Genomic DNA, 17,492 nt, shown 5'->3' on the forward strand with positions numbered 1-17,492 from the left:
GGTTCTTGGCTCCTCCCTACACACTTATGATTTGACCAATGCAGAGGCTGGGATGCCATGGAAGGGGCAACGTGACTTCCTTCAATTACGTAGTGAAGGAGTTTTCCCATTCAACACACTGGAATGAGAAAGAAAAAGTACAAGTCTCTTTGGAATTTTTTTTTCTAGATTTTTTTTTTCCCGAAGGGAGGAAATTTTGGAGTTTTCCATATTCCAATCCCTATTTTGGGTTCGACTGGCATCGACAACCCTCTTGCTGACAGCACTGGGGGCTCTGCTCATCTCTGATCTCCCCACCACGTGAAGTTTTGCTTCCATAAGCCATTCTCAGCAGCTTCCTTTCCCATCAACTTTGGCAACTCCAATGGAAAAGCCAGAGGAACCAACCTCCGGGAAGGACAAGAAGTCCCCGTGGGGGGACAGAATTAGCACATTTGAAGTTGCGTTGTGGCCGTGAGATGGCAACATGATGAAGACAAGCCCAGTGATCTGGAACACGGAGAGCTGGGAGGGCAAATCCCACCTTGCCACCCACCTTCTGAATGTGACTCTTGGCGTTGCCCTTCATTAGAGCTGATACTTCCTGGATCATCCTGATGGCACCGTGAATAACAGTGATGGCGAGCTTAGTGAACACTTACTCTGCCCAAGGACTCCACTCGTGGGAAGTGTGGCATTGAAGCCTCCGCACCACCCTCAGTGAAGCAGCTTCTATTGTTTTCCACATTGTATAGTCCAAGCCCGAGGGGCTCAGGTGATCCAGTGATGTGCCCAAGGCCGTGAAGCCGAAAATAGGTAGAGGGGAGATTTGGACCTTGGGATTCATGGTTGTAAAGTCCAAGTTCCCTCCACCTCGCTCTCCTATGTCAGATCTAGGTTTATAAAATGGATCCATCCCAGGGCTCATGGTAACATACAGGGTTCACTGAAGGGAAAATTCAAGTCCCCATTCAGTAGTAGCAACTAAAACAAGCTCACCAGGGCTGGAAGTCTCAGGTCTGCATGGTCCTCTTTAAGCTATAGGACCAGCTGGAGCATCCCCCCTGGGGAAATGCTTGGGTCACAGAAGGTATGCATGTGTGTGCATGTGTGTGATGGTGGGGACAGCCCGATCCTAATGCTATGGGGTCCCTTTTCTTTGGAAACAGAAAAACTACAGGCAGAGGGTGGACGAGCTGAAGTTTACCAGCGTGGCCGACAGTGCCCAGATGAAGCACGCCAAGACGAGCCAGGAGCTGCAGAGCGGGGTGAGTCCCAGGCTGCCCTCTCTCCACCGGGCTGCTGTGTCGTGGGCCTGGGAACCTCTGGGGACAACAGCAGGTGCTGCCCATGCACGATCCAGGGACCGAAGAGCCTTTCCTTTAAATAGGCCGGACCCGGCTTTCTATGGGCTTCCAGGCCTCCCTGCCTCACCCACTACACTTCTCCTCTGGTTGTTAAGGACAGATGTCAACTGACATTATTCCTTCTCAGCTTTCAGTCTTTCCTAGTTCCTTCTTTCTTTCTCCTTCTTTTCTCTCTTCTCAAAGACTCCATAATTGTGGAGCCAGGAGAGAGGAGGAAAACATTTGCTTGCAGGATGTGTGCATTTCATGCCCACTTGAGCTCAAATGTGGAAGGTGGGACAACGAAACACCACATATGCTATTTACATTTTAGTGGTCAACAGCCAAACAGGTGTAGTTGCTACCATCTGGCCAGGACGTTCCTACCTTTCCTTCCTAAAGGTCCAGGTACCCCTGCCAGAAAGCATGCAATCAACATAATTCAGAATCAGCAGAAAGCCACTGCATGGAAACTCAAGCTGGGGAGTGGGAGAGGGCGGAAGAGAGAAAGAGCGGGAGGGACATGGTTTCCATAGAGAAGATGTGCCCTCATGTTGCCTTTTGGGTTACTGTTCACTCTCCAGGTGTCAGTACCTGTGGAAACATTAGGTCTGGTTATGGGGTGCAGGTGACAGGGGACGCTTCTTATTTTTCCCACCTGGGGAGCCTGTGCTCATCTGAGCCCTCAGGTGGGTTATTTTTTGTGGCCATGGACACTGTGGATGGGAACAGCTTGGGGAAGTCGACGCCTCCTCCAGGGAAAGGTGTGAACGCGAAAACCGTAGAGGGGTTCTCAGGTTGGCCCCCTGGCTACATTCTCCTCCCCGCTCCTCACTGCTGCTGCTTCTTCCTGCATCACCTCTCCTGCTTTAAGCCTCGTTTCCTGCACGCCGCCAGCAGCATCTGGTCTGGTTGGCCTGGTGACGGACTTTCCACGTGAGACACAGAGAGCTGAGCAGCCAGCCACCCTCCTCCTTTGCCTCCTGCTCCTGACCCGGTGCTCTCTCCCAACAGGTGGCCTACAAGGCAGGGCACGAGCAGTCTGTCCATCAGTACAGCATCAGCAAAGACGAGCCTCTCTTCCTACAGGCCCAAGCCAACGCTGCCAACCTCAGTGAGGTACAGCCAGAGGGAGTGAGCAGCCCAGGGCTCTGCTTCCCTGCGTGTAGGCGCCTGGTCCACAAAACCCACCGGCCGTGTTGGTGTGTCTGTGTCACTTGAGGCTGCATACATCTGGTCATTGTAAACAGCTCGTGACCAGTATTTTAGGGGGAGGGAAGGCCAGCCTTTGGTAGGAATGAGCTGGTGGGAGATTTGAACCACTGACTATATGATGGGGTAGGAGGAAGTGGTTATTCCGGGACTGGAGTTAAAACAGCGTAAGAGGGGAGTAAATAAGAGCTCAGACGTTAGCTTCAAACTGCCTGGGTTTGATCCTTGTTTCTAACACTTACTAGGTGTGCAACCTTAACCAATTTCTTTGCTCTCGGTTGTCCCGTTGGTAAACGAGGGCACTCCTAGTCCCCTCCACATTAGGTTGCCTTGAGGCTTCAACGAGCTGATATATGGAAAACACTCAGAGGAGTGTTCACAGGGCAGTTATTCCTTAGACGCGAAAGCTTGCACAGTTCCAACTTTCCTTCTCTGTCTTCTAAGGAGGGGCCTTTCTTGGCTCTTCTGCTTGGCTCCCAGGTCTTTAGGGCCCTGATCCGAGGAATGGGTAGAGGGGAGAATTAGAAGGAGCAACAGAAGCTAAACTGATTCACATGCAGAAATGGAGGGAGCCTTCCAGAAGAAAGAACTTGAAATCTGGAGGTGGGGGGCGGGACAGAAAATGGGAGGAGCAAAGAAAAGACCCACATGGACTAGGGGCTGGGCTTGGAAAGAAAAAGGGCTGCAGCTGGAGCAGCTACTGGGCTGGTGGGGTGTGTGGACAGAGACGGAGAACGGAATTTTCAGAAATGCTGCTGTGTGTTGTGCAATGTTATTCCACCCGTGACAAGTCATTAAGACTTCCATGAAGACGCCTAGTATTTTCCAAGTCTTCTGGAGTTCAATTTCTGCCTCTTTTGGCCGAAGCCCTATGTGGCAAGAGGCCTTAAGGCAGGAACAAGAAGGCCTGGTTGTATTCAAGTTACAGGTTTCTCTGGCTCTCAGGGTTTCTATGGAAGGATGTAATAGGTGTTTCCCTCTTGGAGAGGTCATTAAAGAGTCTAATTGAAGCCCTCTCACATGAGGATGATCTCTTTTCTCCTGAATCCCCTTAGAAACTGTATAAGAGCAGCTGGGAAAAGCAGAAGGCGAAAGGGTTTGAGCTGCGTCTTGACTCCTTGGCCTTCCTGGCAGCCAAAGCCAAGAGGGACCTGGCCAGTGAGGTAAGCCAGTCCCCAACTCGTACTCGACACCACGAATCCCGACATTTACATCTGGGAGAGTCTGAAAGTGTCCTGGCAGGTTTTCATAGTCTCTCTGAGCCTCAGGGTTCTAATGTGTAAAACGGAGATAAATATGACCACCTTGCAGTGAGATAATCGTGTAACTGTCTAGCACACTGCCTGCTGCACACTGGTTTTTGGTAAGTCGTAACTGTTATTATGAGCGGTAGTAGTGTGAGTGGTAATCCAAATCACTCATTTTACAGATAAACTGATGCCCAGAGACATTCCATGACTTTCTAAGGTTGTAGAGGCCTGCTGATGGTTAAGAGCACAGGCTCTGGTGTTGGATAGACTCGGGGTAAAATCCCAGCTCCATCACCTACTAGTTTGTGATTTGGGGCAGATTGTTTAACCTTTCAAAATCTCAGTTAACTCATGGGTAAATTGGTAATTGCAAAATGGTTATGAGGAAATGAAATGAATGGATGTATGTTAAGTGTTCTGTAGTCCAGTGCTGTCTGTTATGAGTCTGATGTGAGATAAGGAGCCTAGGACAGAATGTAAGTCAGACTCTGCTTCCCTCATCGAGAAAGTCTTGCTTCCAAAAAAACCCCCAATATATATACATGTATATATATTCTGTATCTATTGTGTATATATATATATATATATAGTACACATATATACAGAAAATATATCAGTAAATGTATATAGATATCAGCTGAGCTAAACAGTGGCTTGGCAATGTGGTTGATTTCCGTTATGACACAAGCCCCTTATCTTATCAACTGGTAACATTTTACAAACCAGCACTTGTCTTCAGATGCACTTTGAGTGACACAGATTTATACCACGCCTGGCTCATTGTAAGTGTTCAATAAATTGCGGCAGATATTGATACCGTTGTTCTTGCTGGCAGATTTGAGAGTAGAGCCCAAGTCTCCTGATGGCCACGGTAATGATGATGTTGAAATGATGCCACACACCAGTATTCTGTTACAGTTTTCAAAGCATTTCTATATTTATTCTTTTTTTGGATCCTCATTACTTTTTGCCTAGTGCTTTTTCAAGCCAACGTGCTCCCTTTTGCTCCCTGTAACTGCTAAATATTTATATGTACCTCAGTTGTCTTTGAGCTTCTTTCTGAAACAGCAGTTGTATTTTAGATATTCTGTGTCTTTTTCATTTTGTGATAACTTTCTATTTATAATATTCTCACTGTTATCAAAAAAGATTATAAAGTGGCTTTCATGAAAGCAACAGGCCACTTAAAAATAAACCCAGAAAGAGTAATCTCAAATAATATAGAGACAAGATAGAATTTCACCAGGAAATTGAAAAGACTGTTCTATAGCTGAACTTTCAGTTTAGCTCTGAGCTTTCTGGCAGTCCAGGTGTAAAAGGAAATAATGAGTAGTAATAATTTTTTTCACTGTTTGATCAAAGGAAGTACATCAGTTGTTCTAAGGAGGCAAGCTTTTTATGACACTAATTCTGATAGGATTCTGCTGTATGGCTTTGTTTTAACTTTCTTGCATGGCTTGATACTTAATTCCTTTAGGAGATGCTAATGTACCGCTGCTCTCTTCCTCTCATTTAGGTGAAGTACAAGGAGAATTATGAAAAGTCCAGAGGGAAACTCATTGGGGCTAAGGGTGCCCAGGGGGATTCGCAAATGAGCCACTCGCTGCAAATGTCCAAGCTGCAGAGTGACCTGGAGTACAAGAAGGGATTCGAGGACACCAAATCCCAGTGCCACGTCCCCCTGGACATGATCCACCTCGTGCACGCCCGCCAGGCTCAGCACTTAGCCACAGACATAGGCTACAAGACGGCATCCCATCACTTTACAGCTTTGCCCACAGACATGAAGGTGGAATGGGCGAAGAAGGCTTACGGTTTGCAGAGTGATGTAAGCTCTGTGTGTGCGTTTATGTGTGTGTGTGCTGGTGTTGGCGCCAGGGTTTTCCCAGACCCTTCAGGACATCGTTTATTCTCTGAGATACCTGTTTCTGGATCCCTAAGTGGAAACATTTTAGCTTCCTAGTGCTTTAACTTTTACTCAGACTATGCCCATTTTAGATTCTATACTACCAAAGAAAATCATACAGCTACTCCTTTCTTCTTGGAATTCTGATCTACATATGTTTTCCGTATTTCTGTTTCTTGCAGGGCGGTGGCAACGGTGGGGCGGGAGGCATGTATTTGTGACCTTCTTAACTGTGGCCTGCTCTGGGAGAGCATCCCTGGCACTCATTCTAACGTTGGTAGTCCCATTTTTAGAAAGGGCACCTTGCTAATCGTCAACAACCCCCTCCCCTTTCTCGTTATATTCTTTCATCTTCGGTTGACTCTTGCAAGAGAAAGTGGGTGAACTGAACAGGCAGGTCAGTTGCAACCAGACTGGTACACGTGGGCGTGGGGTGGAGGCAGCACAGACACACCCTTCCAGGTAGAGCTCTTTCAGGATCGAGAGGTGATGTGCTAGTCTTAGAGACGTGTCCATTTAAATGGCTTTCCCTTAAAAGTACTCCTTCAATGGCAAGGAGAAAAATGAGGAAGACCCCCCGCCCCGCACCGAGCTTCCTAAGAAGGAATTGGCACCGTGGGAAGCCTCGAATGTCTTGTGATATTCCCTCAAATAGCTCCCCACCTGGGTTCTGTTGTGAATTCTCATTTTCTTCTCCCCTGCATGTCATTTTAAACAAGAAACCAGGGAAAGCAGACAATGAGGACGGGCTCCTTCCGGAGGTCTACGTGGCTTGTAATGAGGGATGCGGCTGATTTGGCTCCACCCCCAATAGTGTCGGGCGGGGCCAAAGCCGCTGTCAGCAGGTCGGCTCCAATTAAGCGGGAAATTAATTTACATTTTGGAGCCCTACCTGTGACTGTGCAGAAATAGATAAGACAAAAGTGGCATCTAATTTGACTCAGCTGGCACCAAGGCGACATTGGGGAGCTGTTAACAGCCCTTTAAATGTCCGCACACCAACAATGGCCTGCCTTTTTTTTTTCTTTCCTTTCTCCTTTGTCAGAACCAATACAGGGCAGATGTGAAGTGGATGAAAGGCACAGGCTGGGTCGCCACCGGGTCATTAAATGTGGAGCAGGCGAAGAAGGCAGGAGAACTCATTAGCGAGGTGAGATTCCCTGACAGCGTGCAGCAGGCCTGGCTGCATTAGGCGTGCGGCATTTCTGTATAAAATTAAAATAATTTCCACTCAAAAGGCAAAGAAAAAGGCAAAGCTACATGAAAGGCCTCAAAACCCAGACTAAGGCTGGTAATTAGAGGGAAACCACATACCAAACACACCCCAGTAGGGGCCCAGAGAGCCCTGGCAAAAACAAAGTGGGTGACAAATGATATTATGAATAATAATGACAATCAAACAGAGCTCAATTGCTACCCACCAACTTACCTTTTTAATGAAGCAACACGGGACAGATGATAAAAAGATACATTTAACTATTAGTTTATTTGAAAAAAAAAAAAAAAGATACATTTATTGCACCTAGAAAGCCCTTTTGTGACTTAACGCACATTTTCTCCCTCTTTCTTTCCGCAGCAGGCAGTGTAAACAGTTTTTGAATATTCATGTGGTGTCGAACATGTGACACGGTTCTGGTTCTTTTTTATTGGAGGGTCTCACTTCTATCTGAATCTCACTCCTGTCTACTTGCAGCCACCCTCGCTGGACCCGAAGGCTTATGAAAGGAGCCCTTTCCTCGCATTTTAGGGCAGTATCCTTGAGCAGACCTTTTAAAGATTAGATCAGGGTTTCTCAACCTTGGCCCTGTGGACATTTTGATAATTCTGTGCCGTGGGGCTGTCCTGGGCCTTGGAGGATGTTTGGCAGCATTCCTGGCCTCTACGCACTAGATGCTAATGGTACCGTTTCCCATTATACACATCACTTAGACTTCGAGATGATTCCTTCATGCATCGAAGTCTGGCATCCAGGGGATCTTTTTGGAACCATTTTTCCCACGGTGGTCTTAATCTTCTACCACATTTTGCAAACTTATTCAACAGATTTGCTTATCTTCCGTGCCTTATACTAGTCCTCAAACTTCAGGAAGGCAAGACATCTTTCAGCAACTTTTCCCAACCATCTCATTCCAGTTTGACACATTTCCAGTTTAGTGTCAAATTGGATTGGCCTCTAAATTTTCAGACAGAATGCCAGGCACCGTGAAAGAGCCACAAATGCACACACACCTGTCATTTAAAGCAGGAGTTAGCAAACCTTTTTTTGTAAAGGACCTGATGGTAAATATTTTTCGTTTTGTGGGCCACACTGCTTCTGTTGTAACTGCTCACCTCTACCATTGTAGCATGACGCAGCCATAGACAATATGTAAATGAACGAGCACGACTGTGTTCTAATAAAACTTTATTTACAAAAACAACTGATGGGTCAAATTCAGCTGGATATTGAACTGTCTTCTTAAGACAACCCAGTATACAAGTATCTAACCCAATAAATAAGAAAGTGTTTCTAAAATAATTGTTTGATTGGAGAAAAGTTATACTTCATAATTCCATTAAGATAGCAACTGTTTTCAGTCTACTGGAACTGTACTTTAATTAAAAAAAAAACAAAACAGGAATGAATTGAAGCATAATTTTCAGAATACTACAAAATTGGGTATCTAGGACTTTGTTAGCATTTGAATTTCTTGTAACTTTTTTTTTGTTTTTCTCAGTGTCTTTCAAACTGTATGATGACTCCTTTCAATAATAGCACCCTTTTTCTTATAACATTTATAGAATTATTGTGTATGTTAACTGAACCGGTTTCTAAAATGATGAGATAATGTACAGTCACTGACTTAAATGCAAGGGTTTTGACTCTGGTAATCTCTGCCCAATTCTTTTGTGGAGGGAAAATAGAAAGCTTCAACTGATAAATGTAACTGTGAGTGTTCTTTCTTGCTTGGGAGACCCGAACTAAAATATGTAAACAACTGCAAAACAGTATTTGAAGGCTATATAAAAAATCCTTTACTAAGTGTGTATCCTCTAGTATTTTACTGGTATAACCTAATTTTGAGATGTTTTCTTTGCACCAGGTAGAAATACTTCAATGTTAATTGACATGAGGTTATTCTTAAATTGAAACAAATATTAACCTGAAGCCACCTAGGATATAAAGATGGAGGAAGCCGAATAATAATTATGTTCACAAATTCACTCTAATCTCAAGCAACCTATGATTTTCTCTTTCAAATGGCATGAAAGAACAGCACAAAATTCACAGCTTTGATCTTTTTCTGCTCAACAGAAGAAGTACCGTCAGCACCCAGATGCTTTGAAGTTTACCAGTATTAAAGACACTCCGGAGATGGTCCAGGCCAGAATTAGTTACACCCAAGCAGTGGATGTAAGCGATAATGTATATACATTATGACTCTAAGAGTGGGCTCTTCTTTCAACCCTGCGATTGAAGCCGAGGGGTTCTTGGCTTGCTCCTTCTGTTGTTCTAAGGATGAAGGAGCTTCTTATCCTTTGCTGAGGCTCACCTTAGTGGCGGTGCTTCCTCATCAGGATGTAGGCGGGGTGTTACCACTGCTCTTAGGATGCCAAGGAAGGCTCCACCACCCCACAGCCCCATGCTTTCACTTCTTCCCATTTGCATGTCTCCAGGATTCATCTGTGGTCGAGGTCTTTTCCCCTCTCCTTTTGTTTTGAAGCATTGTTTTCAGAAATGGGACTTTTGGGCGAAATTCTTGGTAATTATAACACCTAGGAATTAGAATGCTTAGGGCTTCTTGGGATGCACGGCAGGAATTCTTGCTTTCCGAATTCTCCCAAAGACTTTGAAAAGGATTTGGGCCTGGTTTATGTACATTAGACTAACTTTCAAGCCATTTCCCATATTCCCTTTATAAAGTGAAGCCAAGATCTGGCCTTTTGCCCTCTCAGCGCAGGGTTCCTTGTAAACTAGATGGAATGATGAGGTCCTCTAAAAATTCATGTTAAGACATGGATTAGCCCTGGTCGGCTGATTCTACTGAGAGGGGCCCCCAGGTCATTGCGCAGGGTGGACATGCCTTTTAAATATCTTCAGACCATTTAAGTTGCCATGAGGGAAATTGACAAAACTTGGTGGGGAGGGGTTTCAAAATGTCTCCCTTGCTTCCCAGTTGAACAAATTATTCCTGTTGTGCCTTATTCGACAGGTATTCTGAGATGGCTTGAGTGCCTGTCAGAATATGTTATGGGATGATTTACAAACTTATGGGTTTAGAAATGTATAATTTCTTGACAATCACCCCTTCAGAAGCAAATTTAATTCTGAGAAACATAGATGGTCAAACAAGAACTTTTGTATGGAAAAAAAAAAAAAAAATAGCTGCATTTTTCCTTATCCTAACCAACTCTAGGGGGCACTGCTGTGATACGTAGAAACTTGGACACATCTAATAAGATTTGGGATGGAAAAGCCGGGTTTAGAAACTTTCTCTGGTGGCAGATGCCAACTCCGTGTGTCATTGCTAACTACTAGAATTATCATAAGCCCAGATAAGAGTTCTAGATGAATAGCGCCCCAGACCCACCCAGGAAACGTTTATTAGCACAAGACTCCTTGAGATGGCGGGAGGGGAGGAGGGTAGAAGTAGGTCCAGGGAAAATTTCGCCTGTGGAAGAGCCATTTTCTCTTGTGCCTGCTGAATTTTGATGTCCTCTCCTAGCTTATAGTTAATAACGAAATTACTAGATGTTAGCCAGCCATCATTTTCTCATTTGACGCCCGTCTCAGCAGTATGCTGCAAGTGGAGTATTAACTGAGAGGAAAGTTTCAGCCTGTCATGTTCTGGGCTGGGCACTAGAACTCCGGAGGGAATGAAGTACATGTCACCTCGCTTAGCCGTGCGAGCCAGGGAGAGGCAGGGCGCCCAAGATCTCGTCTCTATGGGGAGGTGGCAGCTGCAGTGCCCTTGTCTCCTGGAGTGTAACTTGGCTGATGGCTGTATGGGGGAGGCTTCTGGGTTTAATGCAAAACCTCTCTGCATCCACAGAGGTTATACAGGGAACAAGGAGAGAACATAAAGCATCATTACACACAGACAGCGGATCTCCCTGAAGTCCTGCTGGCCAAGCTGAATGCCATGAATATCAGCGAGGTGAGGCTGATGGAGGGGGGGCTGGTTTTAATTACTGGAGGTCCAGGGACCTGCACAGTTGTACTGCATCGCATACTCAGAAGCGTCCTGTTCTTCCACACTTGGTTTAATGCTCTGCTGTCACCATGTTGAAATTTGTTAAGATTCCTGAACAAGGGGCCCTATGTTTTCCTTTGCATTGGGCCCTGCAAATTATGTAGCTGGTCCTGCAGAAGAGTCAAGCTCATTGATAAGGATGAGACTAGGAATACTTCCTTAGTGCAAAGGACATTTGTACTGAGGGGCTGGAATATGGGAGCATCAGAATATAGGTGAAGACATCCAGCCAAAGAGAGACTTGGGAGACTTAACTCTTCCCTTCCATCATCCCTATCAGCACCCGCTTTCCTCTTCTTCAGTAGAGACAGTCATTCCTCTTTATTCTCCATCAAGAGCTGTGCACACGCAGCCTCATGCCTCCTTCTTCCCATCAACTGCTGCTCAGAGCGATCTGGTTCTGACTCCAAAGCTCTTGCTTTTTAAATCCCACTCCCCAACCCCGTGGCTCTCCCCTCCAAGGGTGGACATAAGGCAGGATCCAACTCTTTGTTGGTTTTTGCTAAGCCACAGTGATCTCTCACTGGGGGAAAAAACTCCACGAGAAACCAGATTCTCGTTTTGATAATGGGAGTTCAGGAAGCCACCAGGTCACAGGAGGGTCTTTATTGGTGCACATCTTCTCGACAGACACGCTACAAGGAATCCTGGAGCAAACTTCGAGACGGTGGCTATAAACTGAGATTGGATGCCATTCCGTTCCAGGCAGCAAAGGCTTCTGGTGAAATCATAAGTGATGTAAGCCTCCACCTCCATTCCTAGGACAATGTTTAATACTCACCAATTTTTATTCCCTTTGCCCCTAACCCCTGCCTTCTTTTGCCTGTGGATAATATCCTCTGCTCTCCCAACTGACTGTGAGAAAGAACATGCCTTACAACAACAGCAAAAATCCCCCAGCCAGGGTACAAAGCTGATGCTGGACTGTAAATATGGACCCCTGGCAGATGAAATGCACCCTCCACCAAGCGCTTGCCTAAAGCAAGTCCACGTGAAGAGACTGTTAACAATGTACCCACCTTCCTCCGGTGTGGGCGGCCCAAGCGCTCTCATGTCCTGCCATTTCATATCCCAGCCCTTTAGTCATTGGGAGGCTTGCATATGAAAGAATAGGCCTTTTGACGACTCCCGCGCCTTTTCTTTTAACTCACCCAGTTACTGTCAAAAGAACAAAACATTTTCACCCAATACCCACCTCTTCCATTCCGTGTCCCTTGTCCCCGAGCTGTTACTCTCTCCCGCTCTCTTTCCCTTTAGTACAAATACAAAGAGGCATTTGAGAAAATGAAAGGGCAGATGCTCGGCTCCCGGAGCTTGGAAGGTGATATCAGCCTCGCGCATTCAGTGTACGCGAGCTCTCTGCAGAGCCAAGTAAGTGGGAGAGAACGCAGTGGAGCTGGGGGCCCCCCACCTAATGACGCGCAGCCGACAGATGTCCTGTGTCCTTCCGGTTGAGGGTATTGGCTCTGTCCTAGCTAGCTAGGTGGCGTGGTCAGGTCCCTTGGCCCCTCTGGGCTTCAGGTTCTTCCTCAGTCAAGTGAGGGATAGAACTAGTTGACCCCTTAGCTCCCTTCCAGGCTGGACATTCTATGATTTTGACCAATGGCCACACTTGGGGGCCTGTGGGCTGGATTTGCACTGCAGAGGCGTTCTGTTGGGTCTGCAGAGCGAATTAATTGCAAACCTTGCAAAACGGAAAACTTCACATAAAAGTTTTAGACTTCTGTGCAGAAGCCAGACCTGGATTCCTCAAGGCTACTGTTGAAGTTGATTGCTGAGAGCCCCACTTCGAAGGGATCTGTACTCTCCTAGTCATGCAGCCAACCCCTCTTCCCCCCCTTCCTCCTTCACTCATTTATGCTACCTGTCTGGCCTCTGGTGGCATCTGAGTTTGTACCCCTTGATTTGATCCCCTGGATGCTGGCACATGCGTGTATACAGTATCTGCTTGCCCACATGTGAGTTGGCTAATGGCTGTGATGAAATCGAATATGTGTCCAACATGTAGCAGAGGACTAAACATTTTACATGCAGTGTCTCATTTAATCATCAACTTATTTCTAGGAGCGTCACTTGTTCATCCTGGTTACTGATAAGGAAACCTAGACTCTGAGGGTCTCAATCCCTTGCCCAAGGTCAGCTTGCAAGGGGCAGACTAGAACGTGCAGCCAGCTCTCCATCGCGTGCTCTTTCCACAGTTTCACACGTTCTCGTCTCTTTTGTTCTCTGCCTCAGTTTCCCTATTTCTAACACTTCTCTCTGCTTTCGGTACTGGGGTGGGATTGGACATGAATTGTCCTTGGCTGTATGCTAGGGGTGGGGAGGGTGCGTGGAGGTGGGGGTGGGAGGTTAGGGAGGAGTGGCTGGAGCTTGGAGGGCAATGGGAAGGGTGGAGGAAGAGGTGGCGATTATGCACCTGACTCCCCAGAAAGCCCAGAGTGAGCTTTGTGGACCTTCAAGCAGCTTCTCCGAGGACTGGGGTGGAGCTTGAGGTCTGGAAATGGGCCTCTCCCTTCCTCCCTCAGGATGCATGTTGGGCTCTTGGGAATACCCATCCCTCAGAACTGGCTTTTCAAGCATCTGCCCACTGCTCCTGGCTCCCAGATTTACTAGGATGTCCTCTGATGTTTGAAGAAGCTCTCCATTACCTAGCGTGAGAGGAGAACTCCTGGTGTCTCAGTCTGAACTTGAGAGGGTGACGGGGAGAAACTGTGTGGTGCAGGAGGCGGCTTAGCCATGTGTCTTCTTGCCTCTGGAAAATGGGAAGATCTAAAGACTTGAGCAAGGGAACCACTGCCATTATATCTGTCCCTCGAACTTCTGTATTTTCCCCAAGTAGGGGAACCATGGGCCTTGATCATCCAAGAGCTGGAGGTGGTGAGTGGCAGGACCTGGAGACGAGTCCTGCTTGTTAAGCCAGTTGCTGCAAGAAAGGAGCACTGGCCCTGCCAGGAAAGCCTCCTGGGCTCACCTGGGACAGTCACGTCGCATTGCTCTCCCTCATGGTCCTGATGCAAATGGCAGCTTTGAAATAGCTGCTATTGATCTGTCTGCCCATCTAGGTGAATTACAGGAAAGGCTTTGAGCACTCAAAGGCACAGTTCCATCTGCCATTGGACATGGTAACACTGGTGCATGCCAAGAAGGCTCAGACCCTGGCCAGCGACCAGGACTACAGACACCCACTCCCCCAGTATACTTCCTTGGCCGAGGACCTGAGGCTCAGCTGTGCCAAGAAAGCTCACAAGTTGCAGAGTGAGGTAAGGGGACCTGGCCTCTCTCTCCAGGCTCTTTTCCTCTTAAATGTGACCGTGAGGCAGTGACCCACAAACTCCTGGTGGCTCAGTGGGGCTTCCAGAGATGAGGAATCCCGTACCTGGGGTTTCTTTTAAAGCACTGCCCTGGTTGTTCTTGCCTTGCTCTTCATAAGCACAATTGCACAGATCTATTAACAACAACAACAGCAGTTTATTGAGTACTTCTGCTGAATTCCAAGCATTGTGTTTTCAGACATTATCTCATTTAATCCTCCAAATAACCCTATATCGATAGTCTTTATCCCCATTTTACGGAGGAACTATAGTGAGTCTCAAAGAAGTTAAATAGCTCGTGCAAGATCGTAAAACTATAAATGAGAAAGTGGGTGCTGGGACTTGGATGGTGTCCAAGGAAGATGCTTTCAAGGCTCATGGTTTTGCACGTTCAAGACTCGCCAACGGTGTTGCCTCTGGCCCCAGCTTGAGCTGGGGGTTCTTCTTGGTGCATCATATGTTCCCAGGCCACCCAACTTCTGAAGAGGCCTGAGATCTGCTGAGAGAGTTGCTCAGAGCCCCTTTGGAACTGACCCACTTCAGGCAGAGGAGAGTGTTGGGCAGAGGGCAGGGAAATAAGGGCCCCAGAGACCCTTCCTGAGTCCTCCCAAGGAGTCTTGGAGGCCTTCACGCCCCCCTGCCCCCACTGAGGGCATTTCTAGCTCATGCCGCCTGTTTTCTGAAGCAGGCGGGCCCGGGAGCGGTGGGGAGCGGTGGGGAGCGGTGGGGAGCGGTGGGGAGCGTTGGGGAGCGTTGGGGAGCGGTGGGAAGCGTTGGGGAGCGGTGGGGAGCGGTGGGGAGCAGTGGGGAGCGTTGGGGAGCGGTGGGGAGCAGTGGGGAGCGTTGGAGGGTTTCCTCACTCCCAAGGAGATCCAGAATGTGTCTTCCCAACAGGCAGCAGCATCCTTTTTGGTACTCACCTCATCTCCCAGCTCGCCACGTTTCCGTGCCGGGAGATTTGCAAGTAACGGGCCTCTGCTGGAAAATAAAACAACCCCCCCAAAACCCGCTTTCTGGTTTGGCAGAGCCTGAGAGCTGAGCGGTGCTCGGATCTGGGTTGCTGTTGTCCACTGGAACTTTCCACCTGTACAGCGTTTACTAAGTGACATAACTGTCAGGAACCCGACAGCAGGTGGAGGAACGAGGGAGCCGCCACGCTCAGCTCAGGGGCCCGTTTGTCACTTGAGCAGAGCCCTGGCTTCTCTTGCCTCTCGTTGCCATGGCAATTGGAAGGCGGCATGCACGGGGGCGCCTCGGTGGCCGGAGGGGAGTGAACTTGGGGCCCCCTTTAAACTGTCAGCCCAGACCCCTCAGGTACACACACCGCCTCCACCCACACAGACTCGGGCCTTTGCCAGATTATTCTGGATTCATTTATTAGTTCTTTCTTAACCCATGATTAATTAATGCCGCCTTCTGCTGCTGGGTTTTGTTTTGAAGACCCATTAAACCATTTCCACATTTGCCCCAAGACAGCTGACTTTCTAACCACAATCCGCTCCAGCGTTTATTTTTTGATAGCCCACATTAAAATAAAAATCCGCCAAGCATCCCTCTAACAGCTACGGAGACAAGTGACAGCAGAATTATTTTCTTCTGACCTACATTTTTGTTTCCCTAATGAGCATTTAAGTAAGAAGCGTGTTTGTGTTTGCTGAGTGTGATGTATCTGGAGAGACTGCCTTGGCCTTGAGTTCTAATTATGATGCTGTCTGTCGTGGGTCCTTCCTCATTCTGCGAGCTTGGCTTTTCTGATTCCTCGTGTCGTTCCTTGTAGAATTTGTACCGGTCGGACCTGAACTTCATGCGAGGCGTTGCCTGTGTCATTCCAGGCACGTTAGACATTGAAGAGAGAAAGAGAGCATCTGAACTCATCAGTGAGGTAACCAGGGACCCAGGACGGGTTGGGGGTGTCAAGTATATTCCACGGTAGAGGTTACACAACAATCTGTTTGTTTCTTACTAAAGCCAGTTAGATGCTACACTGTTAGCAGTGGCAACTCACCCAGCCTCTCTCCTTACTCCCTTCTCCATTCAGACTGGATGCCGTTTAAGACAGCTGTGCAGATCTTGAGCCAGTTCCTGTATTAACATATAAGAATTATTTGCTGGATCCTAAGATGTACTTTCCTAGGGTCCCTTTGAAGAGTGGCTTGTGGTACAATGAAAAGAGGGCGGGCTTTGGAGACACATGTGGTGACTGAAATTCCAGGCCAGTACTCATTTGCTGTGTGACCTCAAGCCAGTCACCTGCCCTCTCTGAGCCTCAACCTCTTAATCAGTCAAATGGGAATCCTCAGACCTCTCTCATTTAGTTTTTGTGAGGATCAGTGCTAATGTAAGCACTGTGCTTCTCTGGGGGCTGTATATGAAATGGTTGCTATAAGCTTGGTGATAACTTCTTGGTAAATTACAGAAGTCTGGAATTCTAGGCTCTTTGAACTCCTGAGGAATCTTGCCCACCCCTGGGAGGGCTCTGGGATTTCCATTCACGGTAGATGGGCATAATGGAAGGCACTGCAAGCAAAAGGCGGTCGGCATCCAGCCTGGGTGCCTCAGAATGGCTTATGCATTGATTAGAAGCTCTGAGCAAGCGGAATTGGCCGCACTGTGGGAGTTGAGATTTAATTTTGTGCTTTGCTTTTTCAGTGAAATCTCTAAAGCGAGTGGTTTCTAAACCTCATGGTGCATCAGAATCCCCTTTGGAACTTAAAAAAAGTACAGAGCCCACTGACGATTTACTGAATCCCATCCCCTGGGGTGGTGTGCAGGCATGTGGATTATTTTAAGCTGCACGGTTGTTTCTGGTACACCCCCAAAGCTGAGGAGCCCAGGGTTTCCAGCGAGCAAAGGAAATTTGGGAGCAAAACGTGCATTTCTATAGTCATGTTCACATTCGTAGCAAAGGACTAGATCTCCCTTTCCCATTGATAAGTATCTGATTCCATCCGTTGTCTCCTCCTCCCTGCTTCTTCATCCCACTGGGTTCTGAGGTCACAAGAGCAGGGGACGGACTGGATTCTGGGCCACAGACTAGCAGCCTTTGCAAAACGAGGTTTTATAGCTAGTGCTTAATGAGCTGGTTCTTCTGCTGGTTTTGCATCTTACCTTGTCTTCTTATCGCCTCTTGTGTGTGAGCTCAGAGTAAATATCGTCAGCATCCCCAGTCATTCAAGTACACGGCCGTGACAGACACTCCCAGCCTCACTCATGCAAAACTCAGCAACCAGATTACAAACGAGGTAAAATCTTCG

The 17,492-nt window shown here is 47.4% G+C and overlaps 1 protein-coding gene across 1 annotated transcript in view; it reads left to right on the plus strand.

Moving 5' to 3' along the window:
* The window catches only part of LOC118882943 (nebulin related anchoring protein), a 69,598-nt gene that overhangs the window by 33,709 nt on the left and 18,397 nt on the right, over positions 1–17,492 (plus strand). The window contains 12 exon segments of the mRNA XM_036829338.1: positions 1,149–1,247; positions 2,340–2,444; positions 3,593–3,700; positions 5,304–5,615; positions 6,739–6,843; positions 8,989–9,087; positions 10,727–10,831; positions 11,558–11,665; positions 12,185–12,298; positions 13,990–14,187; positions 16,016–16,120; positions 17,382–17,480. Of these exon segments, the coding sequence (XP_036685233.1) occupies positions 1,149–1,247; positions 2,340–2,444; positions 3,593–3,700; positions 5,304–5,615; positions 6,739–6,843; positions 8,989–9,087; positions 10,727–10,831; positions 11,558–11,665; positions 12,185–12,298; positions 13,990–14,187; positions 16,016–16,120; positions 17,382–17,480 (1,557 nt within the window).

This window comes from Balaenoptera musculus, chromosome 16, assembly GCF_009873245.2.
Source record: "Balaenoptera musculus isolate JJ_BM4_2016_0621 chromosome 16, mBalMus1.pri.v3, whole genome shotgun sequence".
NCBI lineage: Eukaryota > Metazoa > Chordata > Mammalia > Artiodactyla > Balaenopteridae > Balaenoptera > Balaenoptera musculus.